A 27,988-nucleotide genomic window follows, 5' to 3' on the forward strand; every position below is an offset into this window, starting at 1 on the left:
GAACTCCTCTTCCCATGTTTTGTCTGATCCCCTAAAGCCATTTAAATTAGGATGTTTACCACATCTTGATGCAGCACATTCAGTAAGTAATTGGGAAAGTTGTGTGAAATAGTACTGTTGTCTTTCTGGACACTGTCCACTAATTGAAAACCTCGAGGAGTTCAAGCACTGAGGGGAGGAGAAGGCCCTGCTTTTTTGTACTATGCATAATAGTACAAACTTCTGTTAATTAGGTTTTTCACCCCAGGCATCAAAGGCCAGCCCACACTGGTTCAGGGGCTACACATAAAGAAACACTGCAATAATTTGTCTAGAGGAATTGTGTCTTTGTAAAGTGCCACCATTTTTTAAAAGCCAAGCAAACAAACACGTCCATATTTTAAAAGATGTAGCAATCAAGATTATCATTTTCTCAAATATGAAGCATGAAGTGCTGGTTTTCCTTTTGCCCTTATGCAAGGCACTGACATATCAAATCAGTATTGTAGCTTTCTCTATTCAGGAACACTGCACATTTAAATAATGATGATGATGATGATGATGTATACTTTAAGGTACAATAGTGATAATTCTGACTTGAATGCATTATTTCAAATAAGAAAATTACTTATAGAAAAAAGAGGCAACTCATGCTGATTGTAATGTAATTTTATTCAAAAGCTTCTATGTGGGCTTATTCATTGCTCTAAAGTGGGGGAAGCAACTCTAATTTGTCAAGAGTTTGCTTTTAAAAAAATAAGAACATGTTACAAGGCTCAATCCATCAGGAAGGTGCACACCCAATGAAATGGACCAAACAACCTGTTCCATTTCAATGCGGCTCCAGCAGGACGTCCTGATGGATTGTGCCTGCAAAGCGACAATGCTACGTAAATATGGAGATCTCCCATTTGTGCTACACAGAACTGTAGCATAACCTTACATATAAGCCAGTTCTCGGCACAATGTAGAACTTGACACCAGTGAAAGGCTATTCGGGTTCCACACTTTGGAGTCACTCTTCACTTGACTGATGCATCATGGACTCTTTTCCTATCAACCCAGACGCTATTGTTTTGCAACATAAAGGCAACTCCAACATATTGATGAGAGAATCTAATATGAACAGGTGAGGTTGCCACAAATAAGATTGCTCAGACAGGCTCAAAATAACTTGCACACTAGCTCACAAAAACTTGCATTTTGAGGATATGCTACTAGCAGTAACAGAACTTCTGTATGAACCTCCCCAGGCCTTTCATTCTATGAAAGGGAGATTTGCTGTGTAATTTTGAAGCGTTTTTTAAAAGCAAGATGCCTGTGGTATCAAATAATGCTTTTTCTTCTTCTTTTTACAGTTTACACAACAGCTTCAAGGAGTTTTGTGTCACCTTAAAGACTAACAAATTTATTATACTATAAACTTTCATGGACTACCGTCAACTTCTGCAGATGCAAGAAGCTGATAACCTGAGTAACAGGCGTTGAGTTATGGTGCAACTTGTGCCATAATAAATAAATAAATAAAATTGCTAGGGATGCATTCAACTAAATTATATTCAGAGGAGACCCCTGGAAATGAATTGGCCTGTTAGTTTGTCCATTATTTTCACTGCATCTACTCTGAGTATTTACAGCATTTATATACTGTCTTTTTGTCAGTTTACAATTTTAAAGCACTAAAACAAATAATATAAAATGTAAACTGTGGAGAAGGCTCTGAAGTTGTCTTTGCCTGCTCCCATCACATGATTCTTTCTTCCTGTAAGACTAACCCTGAACACAACCCTAAGTCTCTAAGGTAACACAAGCCTCTTGGTTGTCTTTGCTACCCATCTGGAAATTGTTTCAAAAGAACCTGCATCAGCTACATGTTTAGTTTTCTGAATGTCATGATGTACTATAGCATCAAACTACTGCCTTGATTGAGGGCTGCAGTCCTAAATGTACTTGCCAGGAAGTAAAGCCCACCAAGCATAGTGGAGCTAAATTCAAGGTGAACACGTTTATGATAGAGCCAATATTTCACCATTCAGTACACTCTCCATTAGCAATAACTAGAATTCCTCTTCTGCATGTAAAGTGTGTGATGCTTTCAACGCCTTTAGCTTTTCAATGGCAGATGTGACTGAAACTTCTCCATGGACCTTGTTGTCTCTTGTTCGCACATTCACAGCATTATTAGTTTTCTCCTTTTCTCCAACCACTGCAAGAAACAACGCAGAGCAATGTTACTTGGCACACAGCCACAATGCCTTGTACTGCGGCAATGCTACACACTTACTCAATAAGATGTCCTACTGGATTCAGTAGGGTAATTTCTGAGCAATGCTGTGGCTCACACTAAGATTTATGAGGCCCATGAAAATCCACAGATGTACTTTTTCAGAATATATCCTGTGCCTATAATTTATTTACTCACATGAACTATCAATTCATGTACTTCTCTCTCAAACATATATAATTTATACACACAGTGTGTGCTGCCTTCTATTGTGATGATGCTATGGTTTCCCTTTTCTACTCTCGCCAATCAACAAAGGCCTTGTGCACTGACAGATTGTTACACTGCTGAATGGTTCAATTGTTACGAACATTCTATATCACCGCCGGAGCTAAAAATGCCTAGCAAGTTCTTATATCAATCTATTAAACTCAGAGAACTTACAGCCAATAGTGGTTTCTACTGGCCAGTACTTACTTTGGAGAAAAATTAGCAAAGCCACTGTTTTCCTACAAATTTACATGTTTCTGTGCTTTAATTAAAATCTCTGACGGAAAAAAAAAGGTAAATTCACAAGAAAACATTCAGATTCAAGAAGCATTTGCTAGTGAAGTTTTTCCCTAGGCTATGTGCTTTGCTCTTATATGTTTAGAAGTGCACCTTGCAAATTAAGTAGCCCAATGAAGTCAGAGAAGAGCTAAATAGCCCCTGAACCTATTAAGACTTAGTATGTTATCCAAACATTAAAACTGGGGCAAGCTACCCTGAAACTGGCAGTAAATGAGGGACAGAATTTTTCCCTCTACCCAACAAGAACAACATTCTCTACTTGTGTCAACCATATTGGGTTTTTCATTCTGAGTAAGGTGGGAGGCAAGAATGATGAACAAAAAGTCATAGATACCAAAAATAAAATTATACTGAGCCAGTTGTGCGTTTCTTATCTTCTTGTTTAAGGTGCAGCTTTGATCCAGATCAACATCAGCCATGAATCCAGCTGCAAAAAAGTCACTGCAAATCTTAAAAAAAAAAAAAGACAATGTAAAAATGTGTTAACTTTTACAATTTGGTAACATTTCTGTGCCAAATGATATATTCTGACATATCTTGAGAAGCAGACTTTTCAAAGCTCCAAGGCTAGAGAAGCCTTTTCAGGGCAATCTGTACACTGAGAAACCTCTGCGTGTCTGCCACAAAAACCCCTGAGTTGCAAGGTATATTTCTGGGGGATGTGTTCTAAATGGGTCCTCTCCATTCAAATAGGGCACCTACCACGTTATGTTGGGCCACATCACTGGCCTAGGTTTAGTGAGAGTACATTTGTGAAGCCTCCCTGTGGTGGTTCGTTGGCAGGGAAACTCTCTAATGGCAAAGAAGCTGACCTTCTGGGAAGCTTGGCCATTATGATCAAACCTCTCAGTGCAGAAGGGTCATCAGCCCCCAAAGAATCCCAGAGTTCCTTGCAACACAGTTTAAAAACAGCTGCTGGGTAACACGCTTAGGTCTAAGTAACATTACTTACAGGCTTATGCTGACTCAGACCACTGACCCACCTAGCTCAGTGTTGTCTACCCAGAGTAACAACGGCTCTCCAGAAAAGGGCTGTGTTCCCAGGGCTACACAGTGATGCTGCTGATTTAACCGGGGACCTTCTGCAAGCAAAGCACACGCTCTGGCAGAAGGAAATTCCACAGAGTTCAAGGCAGAAGCATGCTGAGGGTTGTATACATGCAGCCTCTATTCCTGAAGTTCTAAACATCACAACAGTGAACAATTATCTCCTTTACATAATATACTTAAAAAATTTCTATTTAAAACAAAAACAACAACAAAATACATGTAGGAAACAAAGTACAATTGCACAGCAGAGAGGCTGGAAACAGTAGGAGGGATAAAAATACTAGCAGCAAAGATTCCCAAGCCGTATTCAAGTCTTCGGAAATGTCATTAAAGTTTAGCAGAGTGAACACTGGCAGATCTGAACCAACTTTTAAAAAGGGTACAACTTGGCTGAAAATTACGGTAATTCAGGTAATATAACTATATATAACTACACTTGACCTTAGCCAAAATGCTGAGAAGCTCAGTAGTAGAGGATCTGCCTTGCAAGCAGAAGGTCCCAGATTCAATTTCCAGCATCTCCAGATAAGATTGGGAGAGACGAAGGCCTGAAAGGCTGGAGAGCTGCTGCCAGCCAGTGTAGAGAATACTGAGCTAGATGGACTAATGGTTTGATTAAATACAAGGCAGCTTCCTATGTTATACCTGAACAAAACCAAAGCACTTCAGTTGTTGTGCAGTTGACACTTCTGCTCTTACCTGTTGAGCATATTCTTCACAGGTGTGACCGACAGGAACTACCATGACCTGCCGAGGAGAAAGCCAAAAGGGCCTGGCCAAAATAAGAACCTCAGTGAATATGCAGCTATTATAAACTTTTTTTCCCACACAGCATTAATCACAGTTGCTTATACGTCACATGCATACATGCAGACATACTTTGCATTATGGAAACGTTAAGTTCATATTGTGTCGTGTGCTCATGTTTGCACTACAAACTTCGTAGTTTGTTTCTCAGACTCAATTTATATAAAATGCAGATCACAGGTAAGTAATTACTTGTGCAAGTAGTCTGTATGCCCCCAACCATCTTGCATAAAAAATGCTTACCCTCTATGCCAACCCATGCTCATGCAGCACTCGCTTGCCAGCAGCCAGTGTTCTGGCAGTGTGTGCTGCTGGCGTGCAAACATCTACTGTGACAAAAGCATTTCACGGGGGGGGGGGGGGTGAGGAATGCTCACACAGATGGATGTTTTACTGCTGGCTAACACCATAGGAACATTGGGCCTTACTGTTTTATGTTTGGAGTAGCTGAAATGCTGCTCAGGAGCTTCTGCTCTATCATCCAGCAGGGAAGCCTTTCCCAGCCGGGCACTTGGGGGGGGGTGTTAGACTACAACTCCCACCAATTCCAGGAAGGGAGGGAACTATAGTACAAAGCATCTGGAGGGCACCAGGGTAGCAAAGGCCGCATTGTGACAGGATGAAATTGTTCTAAAAACGGCATTTCTGTGAAAATTAAACTTTGTGTTCAAGACCACAGGGTGCTTTCTACTCTCTGCAACTTTCAAAACTGCTTCCAGTTACTGCTACGCACCATTTTCCACCATAGTTTTCTGCCAGAATGGCAATCATTCGCTCCACCGAGCCCAAAATAGCTCTATGGATTATCACTGGCCTCTTCTTGTCATCTCCATCTTTTCTGTGAAAGAATGGAAGTTAAAAAGTGGAAAAATTTAATACAAGCTTATCTTGATTTGAATCTGGTTTCACCCCTCTTTTACCAGAGTTAATTCTAGCACATTAAAAGGCATGGCTTCTAATTACATTACATTACTGAATTACAACTTCTCACAAGGAAGGAGTTGGGAAGAGTGCCATTTCAACAAGTTGCATCCCACTGACAGATCATACAACACTTTGCATCACCAATCTATTCTGAAAACCTTGAGGCTCTCTTGAGCCTGCTGAAAACTCTTCCCTTGTTCATGATTAGTTCTGTTTTGGCGAAAGAAGGATTGGCACTCAGATAATTTAGTTTACTGTTAGTACATATTATATTGCTTTAAGGTATCCACAGGTCTTTATTTATGTACTTCAGATTGTTGCAATCCTTACAACAATCTTCTGAAATAAGAGAGCAATTTTATCTCCTGATAGCACATGTGGTAGTCAGTGCTGATGTGGCTCACCTCACATCAGACTTTGAGCTCGTCCACACGGGCCCTTGTCCTGTGCTTTCTAACCATGGGCCTCGGCCCCATCACTTTCCCCCAGAAAACCCGCACTTTGGTGATAAATCAGAACAAAGAGCAACCTCTGGAAAACATGATTCAGCGCTAAACCATGGGTTTTCCTGGGGGAAAGCAGTGGGGCAAACGGAAGTGTGGATGAGCCCTTACTGTGCTCAGTTACTATGCCACACCAATGCTCCAGACATTTAAGCATTTCTTCAGCTTGTCACCTAGTACCTCCAAGTCCATTTACAGCCTCCTCTGATCCCTTGTTTCCTTGTTTTAGGCTCTACATATTTAAGCAGATCAGCTCAAGTCCTAAAAGACTCTTATGCAAACTTACCCCACATAAGTAAGATTAAATCTGATAGGTAGCTGGAAGTCAAGCTGGATAGTAGCACACTGATGGTACCGACCAATAGCATCTCTGATGTTGATATCAATCTGCAAAGGACAACAATGGCAAAATTATAGTTTGGGCTTTGCCATTTATCCTCCACCTGTAGGCTTCAGTAAGAGCATGAGTACAAAAGCATGAATATTTACTAACCTTGGGACCATAAAATGCTCCGTCTCCCAGATTTAGCTTCCAGGGCTCCCCGAAGTCATCCAGGCTGTTCTGGAGTTGCTAAGAATAAATCAGAAGAGCAGTTCTTCATTTACATTATCTTGTTGTATTCCTTACAACGATCCTCCAAAATAAATTAGTATTATTATCCCCCTATTGCAGATGGGAAGCGGATAGTACTGATTGCGGCTCACCTGAAGTTAGACTTCTTACAGCTTAGCCCCCATGGCACACCAATGCTTAAAACATCTAACCATCCTCCGATCCATGTGTCCTCATGCTCTTCCTTGCTAGTTTAAATGCCAGAAATATAAGAACTGTTGCTATGACTGCTTCCGCTTCTACTTCTTATTTCTTACCTGTCCTTTACCATAAGGTCCCAAGGCAGGTTAAAGCAATTTATCAGTTCAAAACAAATTAGTCGGTCATTCACACACACACACACACACACACACACACACACACACAGAGGCATTGACCAATTTGTGCAGGGGTTATGTCCCCCACCCCTGTCTCTGCCCCCCTTTCCGGCCATTTCCGAGTCGCCATGATCATGTATCCATCAGATATTCATAAATACGTAAACACACACACACACACACACACACACACACACGGAGAGACGTCTTATGGAAACTGCATAATAAAGGTCCCACACAAAGTCGCTGTGTTCTCTTTTTAGAGTAGCAGAATTAAATTACCCTCTCTGCCTGGTCCCAGATCTCCTTTTCCCCTAGAAAGTTGACGGGCCTTGTGGAAAGATGTAGTTGGAAGGTAAAACCGAAGACAGCATATACAGACTGCAAGAAGTTCAAGCAGCCTTTCATCTCTTCTTCAATCTGAAATTTAAAATGCAAATAAATTTACAGTGGAGATGTGTGTGGGATGGGATTTAATGGGTAGGAGACGATGTAGTAATTGCAATCTATCCCTCCAGGTGCCCACATGTGTGGGCTGAACAGAGTTTTAAAATCCCATCCTTGGCAGCAAAATTAAAAGCATAGGAATTAGGCTGAAAAACCTTGATTTGAGCAAGTTCAGCTATGAAGTAAGGAGGGTTCCTCCTTTTTACCCTGCTTAAGAATGTATCATGCTACAACTTGTAAAAGTAGTTAAAAAATATTATTTACTTACTTTGTATGCACTGGTTTACAGCAAAGGCAGCAGTTAAAACCATGCAGGCACTTTTATTTACAGTATAACCAGCTAGCTTTGGGTATGTGCATAACCAGCTTTAGAGCTAGAGTGAGCTGAGGCATGTCTGCATCTATCACTGGTCAAAGGAAGAGAAGGGGTGGAACAGGGAGTACTATGTGCTCCTTCTCTAGCAAAGGAGGGGAAATGACATCACACAGAGCCATCTCTGCTAATTGTAGCTCTATGGTCTGAATGTCTACCTATCAGCAATAAAAGTCTGTGGATTTAGTCCCTTCTCATGCTAACAAGCAAGAACATGCACAGGTTTGGTTTGGTTAGGTTAGGAAGCCCTTTCACAACAGCTGCCGTCTATTTAGTGCTCAGACCTCCACGGACTAGTTTATCATGAACTCTTTTATCATTAAGAAAACAGTGAAGGCATCCCTCTACTGTGGCAACCCCAACATAAGTGCACTACCTGCTCCATTGTGCAAAAGATATGGGCGTCGTCCTGTTGGAAGCGCCTGACCCGAGTCAAACCGCTTAGGGTCCCTGAAAGCTCATTTCGGTGAAGAACTCCAAAGTCAGCAAGTCTTAAAGGCATCTCCCTCCAGGACCGGGGACGATGGGCAAACATCAAGCTAGAGACATGAAATAGTTATTAGATCCAAGCATGGTTACTTGACCTATTTATTCACATGCCTCCTGTGTGTCCTGCCCTTTGTCCAGATGGGTTTTCCCACATTTTATCCTCACAATAATCTTGTGAGAAGGGCAAGCCAAGAGATGGTGATTGTCTCAGGGTCACCCAGTGGGTTTCATGCCATAGGGTCAAAATACGGTACCTATGATATGGAGATATGCAGTCAGTTCTCCTGACATTTTTAATTTTTTTATTACAGTTGCTAAACCAAACAATCCACTAGAAGACTTTTTGTGTGTAAAGCAAAAGACTCCAGATTTGATTGACCTAGCGGTGAAGGGAGAGGTTTGGTGGGATTTTTAAAAAAATGCTTCCCCCTTGCCACTTTCCCTGCCTAAATCTTGCGCCCACCTTGTGGCATGTATGTTTTCTCCATTGCAGAGCAATATGGGGGGGGGGGGGGCGGAGGAAGGCACACCTGTGAAAGGTCAACCCCTGTAACAACACGGCCGCTCTGAAGAAAAGTCCACTGCCGCTATTTCTGTTTTAATACAGAAGTGAATATGTTGATATGCTGATACTTCCGAGTAAAGGGTTGGTGACCTTCTGGCAGCCTGCTGCCGTCCATTACCCAAAGAATGGCTCTGGGCCCCACTTGCATTATCTGGGTGGAATTCAATGTCACTCTAACAGGATTGTTCCGTCATCAGGAGCATATCTGCTAGCCAGATGAAACAAGTTTGCCTCTCCTCCCTCTGTACACTGGGGTTTGGTGGTTCTTCCAGCGCTCCAGAGCAGTGCTAGAAACAGAGATATGAAAGCTAGGAGCTAAATGGCACCTTAAAACAAGTTATGGGCCCCACAATGGAGTATCAAGGTGTGCTTTTTTATAACAAGAATACAAAGCTGAAAATGAATGAACTGCAGCTAAAAACCTATGTTCATTTATTACATAGTCTAGTCCTCATCTGAAGACTGCAAAAAACAAAGCCATACTTCCTATGCCCACCCCCCTTATATTCTTATGAGGGTCCCTTCTTCAGTCTTCAGACAGTGGCTGGAAGTGGGGAGGCAGAAAAAGGTCCTCCTTTTCTTCCAGCAGTGGTGGTTTTAATCTGAAATCTTAAGTTGAATACTGCACCCAAAGCTCAGAAACTGCTCGAATTAATGAAATTCCATCACAAAACATGCCTACAACAAGGGGAGTTTCGAACGCTACTCCACAGCAAATCTGGGGAGAAGCAGGGGTACTGACTAGAGCGAGCCAGCAGTAAATCACAGAGCCAGTTGGAGTTAACTATTAGGAAAAACAGGATCTGCCTAGGAGTGTCAGGCCAAATGAGCACAGCAATTAAAGTCTGGCAGGTCTTACCCCCATGCAGAAATTGCTGAGACTGAAGGTCCCTGCCTCCCCACAGCTGCCTGTCCCCTCTGTAATCTAAGACGGTGCCTACGTGAAGCTAACTTCTCTGCCACCCTCTTCATGCCTCTCCTGGTTCTTGGAGACTGGGGGGAGAGGAGCTGGTCGTAGCAGAAGGGAGAGACACCCGTGCCTCTTCACCAGCCTGACTCCTCTCTGCCTCTTGGCCTCCCTCCTCTCCAGCTTCAGCTTCTGCCTCTGATTCTGGACTTCTTCTCACAAACTCCCCCCACTCACTAAGCCTTGTTACCGCTTCTGCTTCTAACACCTCCTCCCAGTCTTCTCCCTTTGACCACCCATCACTGTCCCATCACCCCTTTCCGGGCTCTGAACCTTCTTCCCTTTCCCCTGCTGGCACCTCCCACCATCCCTCTGCATCCAGCCAGTCTGTAACAGGTACGCGGGGGGGGGGGGGGGGAGAGCACTGTTGTGCTAGAGGGAATCCTGGCACTGGCTTCCGCTAGCACATCTGGCACACACACACACCTATTCTACAGGGGAGCCAAAGTGTTTATTAGAGTTCAAGGGCCCAATCCAGGCAGGAAAAAACACTCAAGCAGGGTGTGAAGCAGGGCCTGTAGCAGATGTGGCTGAGGAAGGGCTGTGGCCTGAGGAAGAGTCCCAAAGGCCAGAGAGACTTGGAGGGCCTCACCCCTGCTCTTGAATGCGCATGTCCCCCCCCCCCCATTGCAACTTATTTTTATTTAATCCAAACTAAAATAAATTTCCAATGGTTCAAAATAACTGGGAGTAATAATGAAAAGAACCACAAACCAGTGTCCAGGGCAGTTCATTGGCTTAAGGGCAAACATTTCCTTCTCGGCCTCAAAAGAGAACATGTTGTCACTGTAGTGCTGCCAGTGGCCAGAAGCTTCCCACAGTTTACTGTTGTAGATATTAGGAGACACAACCTCTGTGAAGTTACGCCGGTGATATTCTTCCTGCACAAGGAAACCAAATTCTTAATAAGCAGTAGGCAAACACACACAAACCAATTCTTGCTCTTTAAAGTATTTGCATTATTAATAATTTGATTTATTCCCAGCCCGTCACCCTAAGGTCCCAAGTCAGGTCACAATTTAAAGTACAGTACTAAAAACGCTACTAAAAAACTAAATGAAAAACTAAAATGGTACTAAAAACCACATCAAATGCCAGCCAAAGAGGTAGATCCTTGTCACCTTAATTTATACCACACTTGCAAACAGGAATAGCCTTGCTGATCAGACCATTTAATAAGCATGTCGATATTTCTACACTCAAAGCTCATACCTGCTTGGAATTTATAACACTTTTATCCTACCCTTCCTCAAAAAGTGTTGAGAGGGTGGTGTACACACACACCAAATTTCATCCTCACAGTAATCCTGTGAGGTAGGTTAGGTGAACAGATGGTGACTGAGCCAGTATTACGCACTAAGCTTCATGGCAGAGTGGGAATTTAAAGCTGGGCCACTCTAATCCCTACCCACCGCTCTTCAGTGGCACCACCTACAAAATGTCACGGTTTGTAGAGTTCCTGCTCTGGGCTCCAGCCCATCAGCCATGCCACTTTCTAGAATACTCCATTCCGCACCCCAACAGCCTCTGAGCCTGCTCAGGCCTCACTGGGCTGTTCTTTGGAGTCCCCCTCTTTAGGGTTTCTTTTCTCCTAAAGGTTGTTTTGTACTTCTGAAAGCCTCAAGCCAGCTGGTATTTGCTCCTTCCAGGTGGGCAACGCTGTTTGGGTTAAATAAAGATTCAGGCCATAACAACCATAAAATTAAATAAATAAGTAGCAACCAATGTCCATTTCTCTGCAGGAAAAAAAATATTTTATAACAATTTCAAATTAGTAAATGTCACTTACTTTGATAAAATCCATGAGTATATTATAAATAAAGGCACCTCTGGGCAGAAAGAAACAACTTCCTGGACTCAGTTCATGGAAGAAGAAGAGTTCTTGTTCCTGTATCCGCACAATCAAACATCGGAAGTTAAAAGAAGACAGAAATGAGGTTTCTGGTCTCTGCAAGATGGCGAACGGAGCACAGATCTGATCGCTCCGACAGATCTGAGCCCCATGGAGAGTCAGGTAAAAATGCCAAGGCGAGGCGTACCCCCCAAAAAGTCTTGAGAGGGTCCTCAAGACGTCAAGGGGTCCAGCAGATTGCAAAGAGCTCTCCTGCAATTCCCAGGCCCCTGCGACGAAAGGCCCGGGAGAGTGGGTGAAAGAGGCTGGACTGAGTGCAGCCATGGCAGCAATGCATCTCCGCGGGAGCAAAGCCTGAACGCTTCGGCCACCAGCAGAGATTTCCCATAACCAACATTCAAGCCGATGGAAATGTAAGAAGATTCACTATTGAAATTAATTAAGCTTCGTGCCAGACGAAGGATTAAAAAGGAAGTCCGTTCTTCATCTTCTGGGTAATTAACTGTACATGGAAAAAATGGCAGGTGGAAAACTTTATCTTATTTGATATTTACGGTGTGGGCCTGCTGATGGGAGAATTCAAAGCAACTGAAACCCATTCTTTATTGTTTGACATTGCTACGGGATTTTAAAGACTTGGTATTTGTGTATGGAAAAGGGAAGGTAGTGCCAGGACTCTGACAACACCTGAGAGCCCTTACGCAGCCCTTCCAAAGCTTTTCCTCAGTTGCAGGGAGGAAAGGTTAAGGCAACTGAAATCCACTCTTCTTGGCTTGTTATCGATACTGGAGTATAAAAGAGGAAACTGGATTTTGAACGGCAGCTGCCGTTAAAACTGATCTCAGCAGAGGAAATTTGGATTAAGACAATTAAAGTACTCTGTTGGGGGAATATAAGATAGACATATCTTGGCTGGAGGGATTTACAGAGCACTGAACTCGGTTTCCTGTATATAAATTGGAATTTTAAGGAGAGAAAAAATCTGGAAAGAGAGGTTGATATGCCTATTTATAAGGATCTTCAAGTGCTGCAACTTTACATTCTACCCTGAGACATTTTAGAAAATTGGATACTGAGTTTAGTACTCTCTCTCCTGGACGGTAATTCTTATGGATATATTGTTTCAGTCTCTTCTTTAAGGTAGATATTTGTTATATATGAGTATCAACTTTAAATTTAGTTTTATGTTAAATTGCATATGTGTATAAACGGGTCTAAAGAAGGGGGGGGGTAGTGGGAAAGCACAGAAACTGTTTATTGGGAACTTACACTGAATGGCCTTGAAACTGATAAGGTGGTGGTGAAAACTGGGTGTTTTGAAACAACAGAAAGACAAAAATATGACCGTGATTAAACAGTCAGAGTTGAGTCTGAATAGAAGGGCCCAAGCACAGGACCCGGGGGATAAACCTCAATCTGAACTGGAAAAAGATTTTATGAAAGAGATGAGGGAAATTATGGCTAAAATAACAGATGAGTTTACAACCCGAATGGATCAAAGCATTAAAAGGGTGACAGAACCGATTGAAACAATAGAGTCTTGGACAGGGAGAACTGAGGAAGGGGATATTCCTAGGCAGAAGTTGGAAAGGAAGCCTGAACACTGGGAAAAGATGACTGATATGAAGTCCAAAAGAAGAGGGTAGATTTGGAAGTTTTGTGGTTTAGGCAGAAAACCCTTGAGGAGGCCTTGGTGAAAGTACAACTTCTGAGACTGAGAGACGTTTGGAGGAAAGGCGAGGTGGAACTTGCCTCAACTGACAGATGTCTTCTGGTGAAATTTAAGTACGCCAAAGTTAGGAAAAAGAATGGGAAATGGTCTTGGAAAAAGTTATTGTTTATGTGCAAAATATTGTAGATATTGGTACATTACCAGGCTTTGATTAAACACTTGCAATTAGTAGAGATGGGGGTAAAATTAGAAGAAAAAATAATAGTTAAACACAGATGTGGAATGCAGAAAGTTGTTTTAAATGAAACTCTAGATGCTTAAATAACATCTGTGTTAATGATCTGAAGTGTAAATGATTTGAAGTGTTAGTAAGTTTTGATTAACTATGGGTAATTATTAGAAAATTGGATAAATGGATATGGAAATGTAAGAGAATTTTGTTTATATAAAGAACCAGAAGAGGAGGTGGAGGGAAGTCCAGAGATTCCTGGAATCTCGGGAAAAAAGGTTTTGAAAAGATACTGCTGTACATGGGGATTGGGTGTGTGTGTGTAAAAATGTTCTTTTTTACTTATGTTAATGTGGAATTAAATTGTGAAAAAGAATAAAAAAATATTTAACAAAAAGAAGACGACAAATAATCATTATTCTGTGCAGTCATGCAATGCAAACATGTCATTCAACTGACTTATTTTTCTACGGTGAAATCAAGCTGGCATGGAGGTGGATTTCCACTCTCTGCTGTCAAAAACTCTCCCTTTCAGCAGCACCTTGCAAGGTGCTTTGAAATCCCTACTTCAAGACTTCAATATATATTGCATATGGGGTCAAATTTGGCCCTCAAGACATATCTGGATAAGAGAGCCAAAAAGGTTCCTCCCCCTTGCTTCTCTTTTAACCCTCATGTCAGAAAGCTGCTTCACACTTGAACACAGCTGCACAATGCTGGACTGCCCATTGTTTCAGTCTTGAGTCAACCCCCACTCCTGAAAACACAGCAACTGTTCTGCAGTGTACACTTTTAACAGTTCTAGGGAGCCAAAACAATAAAAGGACTCATATGTCACATTAAAAACCAACATTTATTGCTGAATTTGTTGCATATGTATTGCATCTGACAAAGAAACTAGTCCACAAAGGCTTCTGCTGCAATAAATCTGTTAGTCTTAGATAAAAAAATGTTTCAAAGCCAAGAGAATGCATACAAACCATACTTTGCCAATTTTCCTGTGATCACGGTTTTTGGCTTCCTCCTGGACCTTCTCCCACTCTTTCATCATTTTGTTTTCCGGAAAAGATATTCCATAAATTCTCTGCAGTGTTTCCATGTCAGCCTTTCCCTCCCAATAAGTGGAGGAATTCTGTTGTTGAAAGAGTTACTCCAAATGTAAGTACATTGCAAGAAAAAAATGTAATCTGAGCCATTTGTGGGAAACAAACCATCTCAGATTGCCCAGTAATTCTTTATGAAACTAAGCCTGCAATCCTGTGCATTATTTACTTCTGCTTAAACCCCACTGAATACAGTCTGACAGTAATATTCATTCCTTTAGGTCTCCTGCTGCCCCCATATGCTTGGAAGCTCCTCTGAAAGCACCTGTGAGATGCAGCCCCTCTCCCTCCAAACCCACCTTTTCTGCAGGGAAGCTCAAAGATGCGCTAGGAGCGACCAAGTCACCAGGGATCCCATCTGCCCAAATAAATTAGTGGCTCCCACCTACTGAGGTGACAGATGTCCCAAAGGTTACAAGAATACCTAGAAGAAACCTTCTGCAGCAGACACTAGGTAAAGGTTTACAAAGAAATTTGTCACTTGAAGCTTTTAGGGTTAGAAATAATCATTTAAAAGGTTTGATTTCTTTATTACATGAAATGTTAATAAATATTTCATTTCAGTCTGCTCAGAATCAGAGACTCTGGTGAGAACTCAGTTGAGATACTCCAGTGGAAGAGGAGTGGTGGAAAGAATTTTGGCTTAAATCACCTTCTAAGTCTGTCTGCTCAAACAAGAGAAATCTCACTGAAGCCAGTTCATGGCTGGTACTTTATGCCTAGGCAGCTTTCATTTACCTTGTGTGGCCAGCAGCTCACCCATGTGCTGGAGGGGTGTTAAATTACTGGCACCTATAGAGACATGTGGGACACGGGTGGTGCTGTGGGTTAAACCACAGAGCCTAGGACTTGCCGATCAGAAGGTCGGCGGTTCGAATCCCCACGACGGGGTGAGCTCTCGTTGCTTGGTCCCTGCTCCTGCCAACCTAGCAGTTCGAAAGCACGTCAAAGTGCAAGTAGATAAATAGGTACCGCTCCGGTGGGAAGGTAAACAGCATTTCCGTGTGCTGCTCTGGTTCGCCAGAAGCGGCTTAGTCATGCTGGCCACAAACCCGGAAGCTGTACGCTGGCTCCCTCGGCCTATAGAGCGAGATGAGCGCGCAACCCCAGAGTCGGTCATGACTGGACCTAATGGTCAGGGGTCCCTTTACCTTTATAGAGACATGTGGCGGGACTGCCCTAAGGTTGCAGAATTTTGGTATAAATTCTTCAGTGACCATTTCTTTAATTACAAACCAGACAGTAACTCCATCGCCTTATTTATATTATTGAATCACAGAGAAGGAAGCAGATTTATAAAGAGCTTACCTTACATTTATTAACACTACACAGGCAGCTTTTGCAAAATTTTGGAAGACATTTGGTTTGCCTACTTTAGAATACTGGTTTACAAAAGTATGGCAGACAGTCCTCCTCAAAAAGTTTTGTCATTAAACTAAAAGTACCCAGAGGACCAACTTCAAATAACTTTTCTTTTGCCAAATGGTATCATTTTATTTCATATACAAATTAGGAAGCTCGTGGCCAGATGGCTCCTTCGGCATATGCCAAGATATGGATCTTGTGATTCCAAGAACAGAAAGTGGGGTTCTTATATTTGTTTTTCATAACAAGCCAGCAAACATAACGATAAATGTATATATATCATAACTCTGCTATGACCAACCCTTTATACAAATATACACTGCAAGTTTTCCCCCTCCTGTTTGTGAAGGTACTGGTTATTATTTGCTCCCCCCCCCCCCGTTCGTTTCTCTTTGACCCTGTGTCTTGTTTCTTTCTATTTTCCTTAAAAACTCAACAAAAGTATTTTGAAAATAACAATTCAGTGGTTTACACATCAACCACCACATTCAATTCTATCAATACGAAAAGTCCCCACCTCAAAAAAACAATGTTTAATATACAGTGGTACCTTGGGTTAAGAACTTAATTTGTGGGGCTCCGCTAGGGGCGCCGCAAAAGATGGCTGACAATACCATCTCTCCAGCTCCCACAAGGCAATTTAGAGGCTGAAATGGGAGTAATCAGCCTCCCAAATTCTTCCCGGTGGAAGGGAAGATGCAGTCTCATCCGCGGATGCCCACAAACCACCCCCGAGTTTGTAAAGAAGGAGGGGTTGGGGGCACTGGATGGAAAGCCCTCGAGGGAGTTCGGATCTCCTGGACGCTGTCTTCGTGAGCACTCCCAGTTCCATTTCTTAAGATAAAAAATTTGATTTAAGATCTTGGACATGCTTCGGGTGAAGAAAGGGTAATTAATCTGCCAATTAAGCCAGCCACTGAGGAGCCAAGAGTGATGGAGAGGAAGAAAGATAACATCAAAGAATAAGATCTAAGCCGGTATGTTGGAACGGAATGGAAAGGAGGGGGGATAAAACTTTTTCTTTTTCCACTACGATAATACCTAACAACCCTCCCACCCCGAAGAACCATCTACATTACTTATAGCAAGTGAGATTGGAAAATATAAACTGTGTGGAAATAACAATACTAATTAAAGCCTTTGTTCTTTGAAATATGCGGAAGAAGATAAAAGACTCTCCTGTGACGCACTATTTAATTGGGATCCGCCATTATGGGATAGACTGTATTGCAGAGATAGTCATAGGGGGAGGCGAGCTCTTAATTTGTTGTTATATCTTTACTTTAAGTCCGATTTGGCAAACCTCCCCTGGAAAGACCAATGTTTGATGCAACCAGTCTGAGAAAATTAACGAGCAAACGCCTAGATTTTATTTCATCGGAACTAAGAGAAGATGGCATCTGCCACCAGAGAAGGACTTTTGGATTGATTTAGCGTAAACATCAGCGTGTGAGGACATACTGCAAATAACAGACTTACCAGCTGCAAAAAAAAAAAAAAAGGAGAGTCATAGAAAGTTCACACAGAAGTATATTATCATTCACTTCAACTCGCCTGTGGAAATAACTCAGAGGCCATGAAAGAAGGAGGATAACAACAGGAGGATTTAAACAAAGGACTATTGGAAACTCAAGGAAGTAAAAACGTAATATGGTTGGACCCCACTGAACTTGAAGCATGGGAAGCCCCAACAAAAAAATTATAATTTGGCAAAATATTTGGACTTTATGATATGTATTTGTATAATTTGGAATATTTAATGTGATCTGATTGGATTGTTAAAATGGAAAACGTAATAAAAATTATTATATAAAGAAAGAACTTAATTCGTTCTGGAGGTCCATTCGTAACCTGAAACTGTTCTTAACCTGAGGCACCACTTTAGCTAATGGGGCTGTGTCACCACCGTTCAATTTCTGTTCTCATCCTGAAGCAAAGTTCTTAACCCGAGGTACTATTTCTGGGTTAGCGGAGTCTGTAACCTGAAGCATCTGTAACCTGAAGCGTCTCTAACCCGAGGTACCACTGTAGTTATAGGGATTGCAAAGCTGAGGCAATATTATTATTTGTTTGTTCTGAAATAGAAAAAAGTGTTTAAACAGCCAAGCAATACAACAGCCTTTGGAAGATGAGTGGACCGTCACACAGTACCATACAAACTGCATTCCATATTATTTGATGTACAGTCCAAGTTTACTACGAAGCAACCCCATTTCAACACAAGGGAGCTTACTCCCTGCTATAAGGGTGTTTCACTCTTGAAAATCCTAATCTTTAAAGGGCTTGCTTACCTTAAAAATCTTTAAGGCCTTAATTTTTCCAGTATGCCTCACGTGAGGGCCTCTGCATAAGTCAATCAGCGGACCACACCTATTAGAAGATTATAAAGGTTAAGATGCAATTAGAAAAAATCAGGTTCCCAGTTCATTTAAGTCTATAGCCAATCAAAAGGAAATCCACTCTGAACTTTGTCACACTGCAGTTGTGTTAATCTGAACTTCTTGCACTTAAAATGAACCTGAGGCATCACACCAAGCCATGGTTTGTGCTTCCAAAAATGTAACTGGGAACCAGGCTTTGTGGCTGCTTGTTTGCTTTTGTTTTGCATCCTTGCAGTGCTTGTTCTCAGGTGTGCCCCTCTCCATGGCGCAGCAGCTTCTAAGGTGGAGCAACAGCTTATAACTACAGCTTTTCAATTCAGACATTCCAAAATGCAGCTGAAAACCACTGCCTACAAAATCCACCTCAAACCAAAGCTTCCATTTCTGATTGCATTGCACAAAATCTTGACGTAGGGATCATAATGAATCTTTGTTATGCTTCCCTTTAGCGTGATGTATGACCCTGTATGTGTATACTGTATATTACAGATTATATCTTTAATTGAAACAAAAGAACTTCATGAAACTGTTCTTAACCTGAGGCACCACTTTAGCTAATGGGGCCTCCTGCTGCCGCTGCTGCAAAATTTCTGTTCTCATCCTGAAGCAAAGTTCTTAACCTGAGGTACTATTTCTGGGTTAGCGGAGTCTGTAACCTGAAGCGTCTGTAACCTGAAGCATACGTAACCCGAGGTACCACTATACTGATCCTTGCCTCACTTGAACCTCCTTTTGTAGAGTTTAGACTGTCAGATCTGTGCAGCAGCAACCTGCCTTTTGCTTACCATAATGCACCATGTACACTGATGGTGTGATCAAAGAATCATCATAGAATTGTAGAGTTGGAAGGGACCTTGGGGGTCATCTAGTCCAACCCCCTGCGATGTGGGAATCTGAGTCAAAGCATCCATGTTAGATGGCCATTCTGCTTAAAAACCTCCAAGGAAGGGGAGTCCACAACATCCTGAAGGAGACTGTTCCGCTGCCAAACAGCTCTTACTGTCAGAAAGTTTTCCCTGATGTTTAGTTGGAATCACCTTTCATGTAACTTGAAGCCACTGGTTTGGGTACGGTACTACACTCCAGATCAGGAGAAAACAAGCTTGTTCCCTCCTCCATGATGTATGTTATAAGCAATAATAATAAAGCAACTATGTTCTCATTATATATACAGTATATTTTTTTTCTAAATTTGAGCATATAATTTTCTCTCAAAATTTAAAATTACATACATCTTACAAATGCCTTCTTCCTAAGTATTTAAAAAAATAGCACATTTGAAAGTTTGAGTCAAAACTGTGCATCCTTTTACCTGTACACTGTAGTTGTTGGTGTGTCAACCTTGTCATTCAAAATTCGGCATTTAAACTGGTTATACTATGCAGAAGAGGAGCAAAAAGGTAAGGGAGGAAACAAAATGAGAATTTGAATTTTCTTGAACAAGCATGAAGCCATATACTAGCCTTCTGCAACCTGGTGCCCTGGAGATGTCATACAACTCTTATCACCTCTACTGAGTGTGGCCAATGGTCAGGCATGACGGGAGTTGCAGTCTGGGCTGCCTTATTCTGGCAGAGCACTGGCCTACCTCACTTCCTATTCTGACAAGCAGCCGCTCCAGGGTGTTACTGTTGAATCTTTGTGAGCATCTTTTCAAACTCACAAGGTGTCCTGCAAGTTCCTCTGCGTGCTCCACTCTGCAAGTTGTCAAGCCTTTTGCAGAGACAATCACTGATGCAATAAACTCACTTCATGCCCATGGTTCAGGCAGTAAGGTTTATTGCCCGTTTACAGCTTAATGGTTCTGTACATCATTGGCCCATAAATCAGTCACTAGCATGCTGCTAGGACAGTCTGCATCTGGAGATGGTTCTCCCCCTCCCAGCAGGGAGAAGAGGAGAGAGAGAGAAATGAACAAACTCAGCTCTTTATCTCAGTCTCTGTATCTAGGCCCAAAGAGACACTGTGCAGAACCTCATGCTTCTGACCCTGAAGCCACCTGCTTCTAGATTGTTTACATTGCACTGTGCAGATAAGGAATGGCTACTAGTTTCCGTTTCACATATACCTACAGTTACTCCATATCCTTTTGTAACTGAAAATGCCAGAGATTGAGCCTAGGACCTTCTGCCTCTAGAGTATGGCCCCTCCTACATTCTTATTTAAAATGGGCACAGCAGCCGCCTTATTGTGCAGCCCTTGCAAGATTTCTGGATGCCTTGCTAAGAGCTTCTTGAGTCCTTTCTTCAGACATAGCCTGGGAAGATTGACATTCCTACCAGCCAGAGAGTATGTTACAAAACATGCAGGGGGAGCTAGACAGGGAAGAGATGGTTTGGCTGCATATTAGCTATATTAAGCACAGCTTCTTTCAGGACACAATTTCATCACGAATTAAAGAAGATGGTGAGGTCACCAGGGCCAAAGTAACTGCAGGCTAAAGCAGTCTCCTGCTTCTCAAACCAAGAGCTGCTAACAGAAGCTGCTGCTGTGAAATAACTACAGGCTTAAGCTACACACGGCCACTCATGGTGACTTTCTTTTCCTGCCCCAAGCAACATTTCAGGGGAAAAAGAGACTTTGTAGGACAGGGCTAGGGAAGAGTACTGTGGGCATGTACCTGATATGCAGAGCAAGGAGCATAAAAAATGGTTTGCAGCCTGTTAAGCAGTGAAGAGGAAACAGACAACTGAGAAGAAAACACTATTATCCCTAGAGTGGGATGGGGAACCTGTGGCCCTCCATAAGTTGTTGGGCTCAAACTCCCACCATCTCTGCCCACTATCTATGCTGGGGCGGGGGGGGGGGTGTTATGTAAGCTGGAAGTCCAACAACGCTGGAAGAGCCCCAGGTTCCCTATCTGTTAAGAAAGGAGAAAAGCAGCATTGAAAATATTTTCCCCTTTCCTGCCTACTGTGGCCCTTGCACCCCTGACTGTGGAAAGTCAATGGTTTTGAGGGAGTATCTGCATTTACATGCTGTGGAAACAGCCAGCATGAGCAAGTGCTAGTCTTCAGATTCCAAAGTTCAGAGCAACATTTGCAGTGGATGATTTTGAACATTAGCAAACCCAGAGACTTACCTTAAACATATCCAGCAGGATTTCTTTGCGAACTTCTAGCCTTTCAAAAGGCTGCTTCTCTTTTATGATGTTTTTACACAGATTCTCCAGTGTTGGAAATTCTGTACTAGATACACCTCTAGAAAAAAGAAAGGCCAGTGATCTTAAAGTAAAAGAGCATGTAGAGCAGCATGAAAGTATATCATCCTCCATTACAAGCTGAAAATCCTATGCAGTTCTTTTTTCACCATTGTATGGCAGTTTAAAGAAGATGGTCTTATTTATGACTAAAGTTCCTTTAAATTATAAACATGCAGCACAGTCCTAACCATGTCTACTCAGAAGTAAGCACTACTGAATGCAATGGGGCTTCCTCCCAGATAACTGGGGTTAAGGTGGCAGGCTTAGTTTCTATACATTTAAATATATAAATAATGATGCATTTAAAGGACAAACATTTTAATGAGCAATATAGACTTTTAATATTGATTTAATCATCTTGGATTTTGGGGACAGTGGCAAGGTTGATGTTTAGACACCAGGAAAAAAATTGTTTATTTCCACATCTGTATGACCATTTAGCTCGCTTAGCTTTGCTCTGCACACCTTACTGTGGTATGTTGTATTTTTGTTCTGGAGTGCCTTTGGTCATTGTAAACCACCTTGGATACTAGTGTTGGAAAAGCAAGGTATAAGGATTTTAATAAATAAAATACATTTTAAAATGTATGCAATCAAGAGATTCAAGTGGCAAAGCTTTGCCTGGGCTATCATCTGAGCCTGAAGGTGGGGAGATTTTGCATGCGTCAATTTTCCCTGAAAATAAAAAAAAAAATAGCTCCCAACACATAGGGAAAAATAGCATGTCAGCAAAGAGTATAAGCTGGACCCTTTCCTTTTCCTTTTTAAAAATGGTGCCACATGGTTGGACAGAGTATGCAACTATTCCATCTGATACTCTCCACATCCATACCACTTGATTTTGCTAAGTAAAGCTAATATTGTCTAAGATTTGCTATATAAAAATATTGGCTTCAGCCAGCTTTGGAGTATGAAATTCTATAACCAATGGTTCTTTCATTAAGAATAGTCATATTTTGCCTCTACATTTCCACTGGTGAAAGGAAATACAGGCACAAACACCTCCTTTGCAGAACACATTACTGCTACTGTGTACTGATGCTATGGTGAAGATAGTAAATATTCTAATGTAGTTTTAAGGAAGAGGTTATATTAAAACCCAAGTTTATACTTCAATTGTGCTATACCAACTCCAAAATGCCAACACTTGTTGACAAAACAATACCTGTTTTCAATGTACATGTCATAATAAAAACCATTCTCAATGGGAGGTCCATAGCACAAGCATCCACCATAATAATTTTCCATTGCTTCTCCAAGAACGTGAGCACTAGAATGCCAATAAACCTGCATGCAAAGATAAAAAATAGATCATGAGCCAATTAACTATTAGTAAGTTCCTTATTCCTCTCACAGATAGATTAGAGCTGAGCAACACACAATCAAATATTTACGTTTTCCAATATGAAACCTTTGCCTGTACCATGCCCCATGTATCAGAGATGGGCAGATTTCACAATCTGTTCCCCCACCTCGAACCCTAAGGTCCATCAACCAGAGCCAGATGAAAAATGTTCACTCACAGAGTAGAGCCAATCACCTACTTCCCACCTTGAGCCAACTACTGGGATAACATGTAGATTTGTATATCTGAGTTGCTTCAGATCAGGGGTTCAAACACAGAATTAGCTAGCAAAAATACTTGATCAAAAGCAATCTCTTAGCATTCAAGTGTTGTAGGAAAAGAACAACAAGGCTGAGATAGAAAATTATCACAGCAGATTATTATTATTTGGTTACTTTCAATTTTACTTGCTAAAATATTAGGGATCAAATACTCCAATCAGCTGCACGTCACTCAGAGCTCTATTAGTTGGTCCTGATCTACCTGATCCATGCCATACATGATCACCTGTACATGGTTAGATAAGGCTGGCTCACATCCTAGTCTACAATATATAACCTTTTACTTCCATCATCCCTTCTCTATTTCCACACTGCTGCCATGTGCCATCACCACACTAAATTCCACAGAGGGGACCTGGCTGCCACTGGCTGCTGGCATCTGGGTGAGGAGAGGAGCGGGCAGTATGCGGACTGTGCCTGCTGTTGTCCCCTGGCAAGCCCCAGCTCAGCCTCTCAGTGCCAGCCCCGGTCTGGGCAGCATCGCCTCTGAAGCTCGGCTGCCTGGGTCTCAAAAGCACCAGGTGAGGGAGGAAGGTGGTGCAGCCTCTGATGGGCCACAGGCTCTCATCCTGGGCTGTCCTCGATTGACTCTGGCTTCCTTCTCACTGCCCACCCTCCTGGCGACATACCAGTGAGGGGCAGCCTCCCCCAATATTTTACTGAAGTTGGTGCCATTGCCAGGCAGCCAGTGGGAAAGCCGGGGGGGGGGGGGTGCTGGCCTGCAATGGCACCCACCTCGTTCCGGCTGAAAAAAAGCCCTGCCTGTACAAGGATTTCCTTTGCTGGATCAGGACTTTTGTTTTCAAATTATTTTACAAAGAGAGAGATAAAGAAAAAAGTTTACGTACAGCTTGAGCTTCTTCACTATCAAAGGTGAGCAGCTCCAAGGAAGAGTCTCTTTCCATCGGCCGATCTAAATCCCAGAGTTCCCCATTCACTTTGGCTATGATGGCATTATCAGCAAGTCCACGACTAAAGAGAGCAAAGGCATGCTAAAAATGTTACCTCTAAAAAACCTGCCAGAGATGTCCTCCTTTTGAGGCCATCAAACTTTTAGTTGCTGAGAGATGGGTTTGATGGTAGGTCAGAGAGAAAGGTACAGATGTTAAAGCTTAATTATACATAAAATAGATGTGCAAAAAAGATAGTTTAAGCTTTAACTTGCACACAGAGTATTTTTAGCATTTCCCCCTCTCTAATCACAGCTATTATATATTTCTCTCTACGTGCTTTTTTCTGTGTGTACATGCATACATAAAATCATTAATCCAACCCCCTGCAACACAGGAATCCTGCCCACCACCATCCCTGGGTGGGCTCAAAACACTATCCTTCTGGTTAACAGCCAGACCCACTGACCCACTGCGCCATCTGAGGATGACAGAAACCCTGTCTGCAAGGAAAATTACCTAATTCGTAGAGCTAGCTGATGTGGAGTTGTTTTCCAGGATTCCCCCTCCATCTTCCTCCCATCAACAAGAGTGATTTTGATAGGTCTGCTTTGGCTGGATGCTCTGGAATCAAGGAGAGCATCGTGCTCTTTCTTCAGTGCTTCATATAACTTCAGCCTTTCTTTGATGAAGCTTGGTTCCTGCTGTAGCTGTTAAAAAGTGTGCAGGGCAGAATGTCAGTGCAGGCCTTCAACACAAACAGGACATGGAGAACACATGTGAAATATTAATATTATTAATAATAATATCTATATGTCACCCATCTGACTGGGTTGCACCAGTTACTCTGGGCGGCTTCCAGCAAACTATAAAAACAAACTAAAACATCAATCATTAATAACTTCCCTATACAGGGAGGTTCCAATGGGAGCTGCACAGTCGCATGGAAGCTCCCATTCACTGCAAATTCCCACCACCAATCACTTTCACACCTTTTCTAGACTGTATCAATAGTAGCTGTAAACACATGGGTCAGAATCGTGAACAGCTTGGACTTCATTTGACATTTCCAAATGACATTTTCAACTGCTGTAGTTGAAAAGGAAAGTCACTATTTAGTCTAAAAGTGGCTTATATTGTTCCCTGTCAAATGGAAATGGCAAAGGCAAAAATACAAATGTGAGCTCCAGCCGTACATGCAGCTCCCATCCTCCTATATGTGTAGCTCCTCCGGACCATGATATAGAATCTCCTATAACTTTCATCCTAGCTAAGTGATAACTCATGCCTTCTTTTTAGCTAGCTATTGGACAGCACTGGACATTCGTAAAGCTCATATGTTTTAGGGTTAAGTTCCACAGAATAGAGCAAATGCCATTTATTGCTGCTCATCTTCAAGACTACTTACTGAAAACTGGGAATCTGCAGATAATCATAGTCCACCTCTTGAAATCACAATTTGTATTGTAGTGGTATACCTGTGCCTGGGCTGCAACCACCTCAGGCTGTGCACGGAAACTACTCCAAGCAAAAGATCCAAGACTGGGGAAGAGGGTTTGATCCTTTCCTCCCAGCACTGTTTTCCTGATGACTTCTACCCACCCAGCAGTTATTCTTGAATCCTAAAATTGTAGAACTGGAAAGAACCACAAGGACCATTGCATCCAACCCTCTGCAGTGTCAGAATCCTTCTGCCCAACTTGGTGCTTGAACACACAACCTGAGATTAGAGCCTCATGAGCTAAAAAGAGGAAAGTTAAGGTCAAGGATCCCCACTGTCTCATCTAGTCAGGCACAAGAGAGACAAAGACAATACCAAGAGTGGCTACCTGGACACCCTAAAAAGTTCACATACCTCACTTCTACATCCATCAGCAGCTTGACTTTCCTTCTTCTCCCTTTTATGTTTACTCTGGTTTGCATTGGGAAGATCCTAAGTAAAGAAAAGGTAGAACTACATTATATAAAAAAAAATTGCCAATCCAAATGCCAGAATTAAAGTCAAAGCAAAAAAAGTGGTCAGAATTAGTAATTAAAAACACAAAGACAGTGAGGGAGTCAAGGAAATTAATTTCCAAAGCTCAAATCTCTGAACTGTAATGCCAATTACATTACTAAAGTACCATGTATTCTAGACTAGAGATACTGTACTTCAGATGAGTCATTAACAGTTACAGGGCCTGCTGTGCCTGTAGAGATCAATATGGAAGAGACATGTTATTGCAGCTGGGGAAGATGAAGGGGGTGGGGGTGGATATGTATATAATGTTATAGGTTTGGGGGGGCCTAAACCCTAGAAATTAATAAATGGTAGGATTTTGATTAATTGGGATGTGGATGAAAGTACAAGCTGCAGAACACTGCCAGACAAGGAACCCCTGGGCTGGCCTAGCAAAGAGAAAATCTGTTAACAGGACAAGATGGCCCAGGGAGATAGAAGTTGCCAAGGTGTGTTGGAGATGACAGGAAAAGAGAGGTTTTGAGCAAAGTGTTCTGGGAAGAAGGAGAAGAAGGAGGAATAAAGAGTGGGATCCATCTTGGGCAGGCTGGCTGCAGGCAGGCTGGGGGCGACGCCTTGGTCTCCAGAGCTGCCCTGCTGTGGGGGTCAAGCCCCTCTTGAGAGGACCATGCTGTAAGATCGGGACTCCCTCCATGCACACCAAAGGTGTAAATAGAGGAATAAACCATCATTCTTAAAGCGAGGACAGTCTCCGCCTGTCTCAATTCTCCAAAGGACTGCAGACCCCCAGGGAGCGCCCGGACCCCCAGGAATCTTGCCGCGGCTCGGCGGAGGGGGGGGTGGCACCCCACTTTTGTAGCAATAATACTGTCACTGTTGGTATGGGATTGCAGCTTTGCACGCCCTTCCCTTGGAAGCAGGGGCGCGCCCCCTGCCCAAACCTGCCCGCCGCTCCAGCTGAAGAAGCGGAAGGGAAGCGCCGCGACCTCGCCCCGAGGCTCCAGCCGAGACGCCGGCCTTGCCGGGGGGCGCCAGGTGACCCGGGGGGGGGCCTTCCCGGCAGGTCCTCCGAAGGGAGCCCCGGCGGACCCAAGGCGCGCTTGACCCGAACGGGGCTCCGCTCTCTCCCGGAGCGGCCCCCGCCAGGCCGCCGCCTCCTCACCCACCTGCGCGGCCGCCCGAGGCGGCTCTGGCCGGGGCTCCGGCGGAGGCCTGGTCCCGGCTTGGGCCAGCTCCGCTCCGAGGCTCCGCCGCAGGTGCCCCAGGCGGTAGCGGAGCTTCTCGTTCTCGGCCCGCAGCGCCTGCAGCCCCGGGCTCGCCTCCGGCAGGCCGCCGTCGGGCCAGCGCTCCGGCTCCTTCAGGCGCGCGACCTCGGCCGCCAAGCAGCGGACCTCCTGCTCCTGCCGCGCCAGGCGGGACGCGACGCCCTCGGCCCAGGCGGGCGCCGCCATCTCGCTCGCCCGCTCGCCCGCTCCGCGCTCCGGCCTCGCAGGGAGGAGGAGGAGGAGGCGCCTTCGTCCTCCCTCTCGAAATGCAGAATCCAGGCACGTGGGGTTAATACATTCAGTAAACGAGGCCAGGACGAAAAAGAGAGAGAGAGATGGGAGTTCGTTGGGCAGTTCCAATACATAGGATTCTTATTAATATTAAAGAATACATTCATTATTTGAGGCTGATACCTGTTCCTCCCATGAACACAGGGACACCCTCAGGAAAAGGGGGACATTCCGGCTTCAAATCAGAAACGGGGAGGATGTCTGTAAATCTGGAACTGTCCCTGGAAAATAGGGACCTATGGAGGGTCTGGAAACTTCAGCTGGTGCAAAAGGCAATGGCCAGATGGCTCACCAGAACAAGACGGTTGGAGCACCATCATCACA

General features: G+C 43.2%; 1 protein-coding gene across 1 annotated transcript; it reads right to left on the minus strand.

Annotated features, from left to right (window-relative positions):
- Positions 1-632: 632 nt before the first annotated feature.
- On the minus strand, positions 633-27,580 carry TARS3 (threonyl-tRNA synthetase 3). Its single transcript, XM_028706644.2, has 19 exons — positions 27,275-27,580; positions 26,004-26,081; positions 24,668-24,858; positions 24,107-24,230; positions 22,798-22,919; positions 21,513-21,630; positions 19,743-19,807; positions 18,341-18,419; positions 14,567-14,713; positions 11,618-11,716; positions 10,543-10,709; positions 8,184-8,346; positions 7,270-7,407; positions 6,551-6,628; positions 6,344-6,444; positions 5,364-5,468; positions 4,523-4,595; positions 3,108-3,222; positions 633-2,185 (listed from the first exon to the last, which is right to left on the minus strand). Exons 1-19 carry the CDS (start codon positions 27,557-27,559, stop codon positions 2,037-2,039), a joined length of 2,397 nt encoding a protein of 798 aa, XP_028562477.2. The 5' UTR covers positions 27,560-27,580; the 3' UTR covers positions 633-2,036.
- Positions 27,581-27,988: the final 408 nt, after the last annotated feature.

The sequence above is a fragment of the Podarcis muralis genome, chromosome 14, assembly GCF_964188315.1.
Source record: "Podarcis muralis chromosome 14, rPodMur119.hap1.1, whole genome shotgun sequence".
NCBI lineage: Eukaryota > Metazoa > Chordata > Lepidosauria > Squamata > Lacertidae > Podarcis > Podarcis muralis.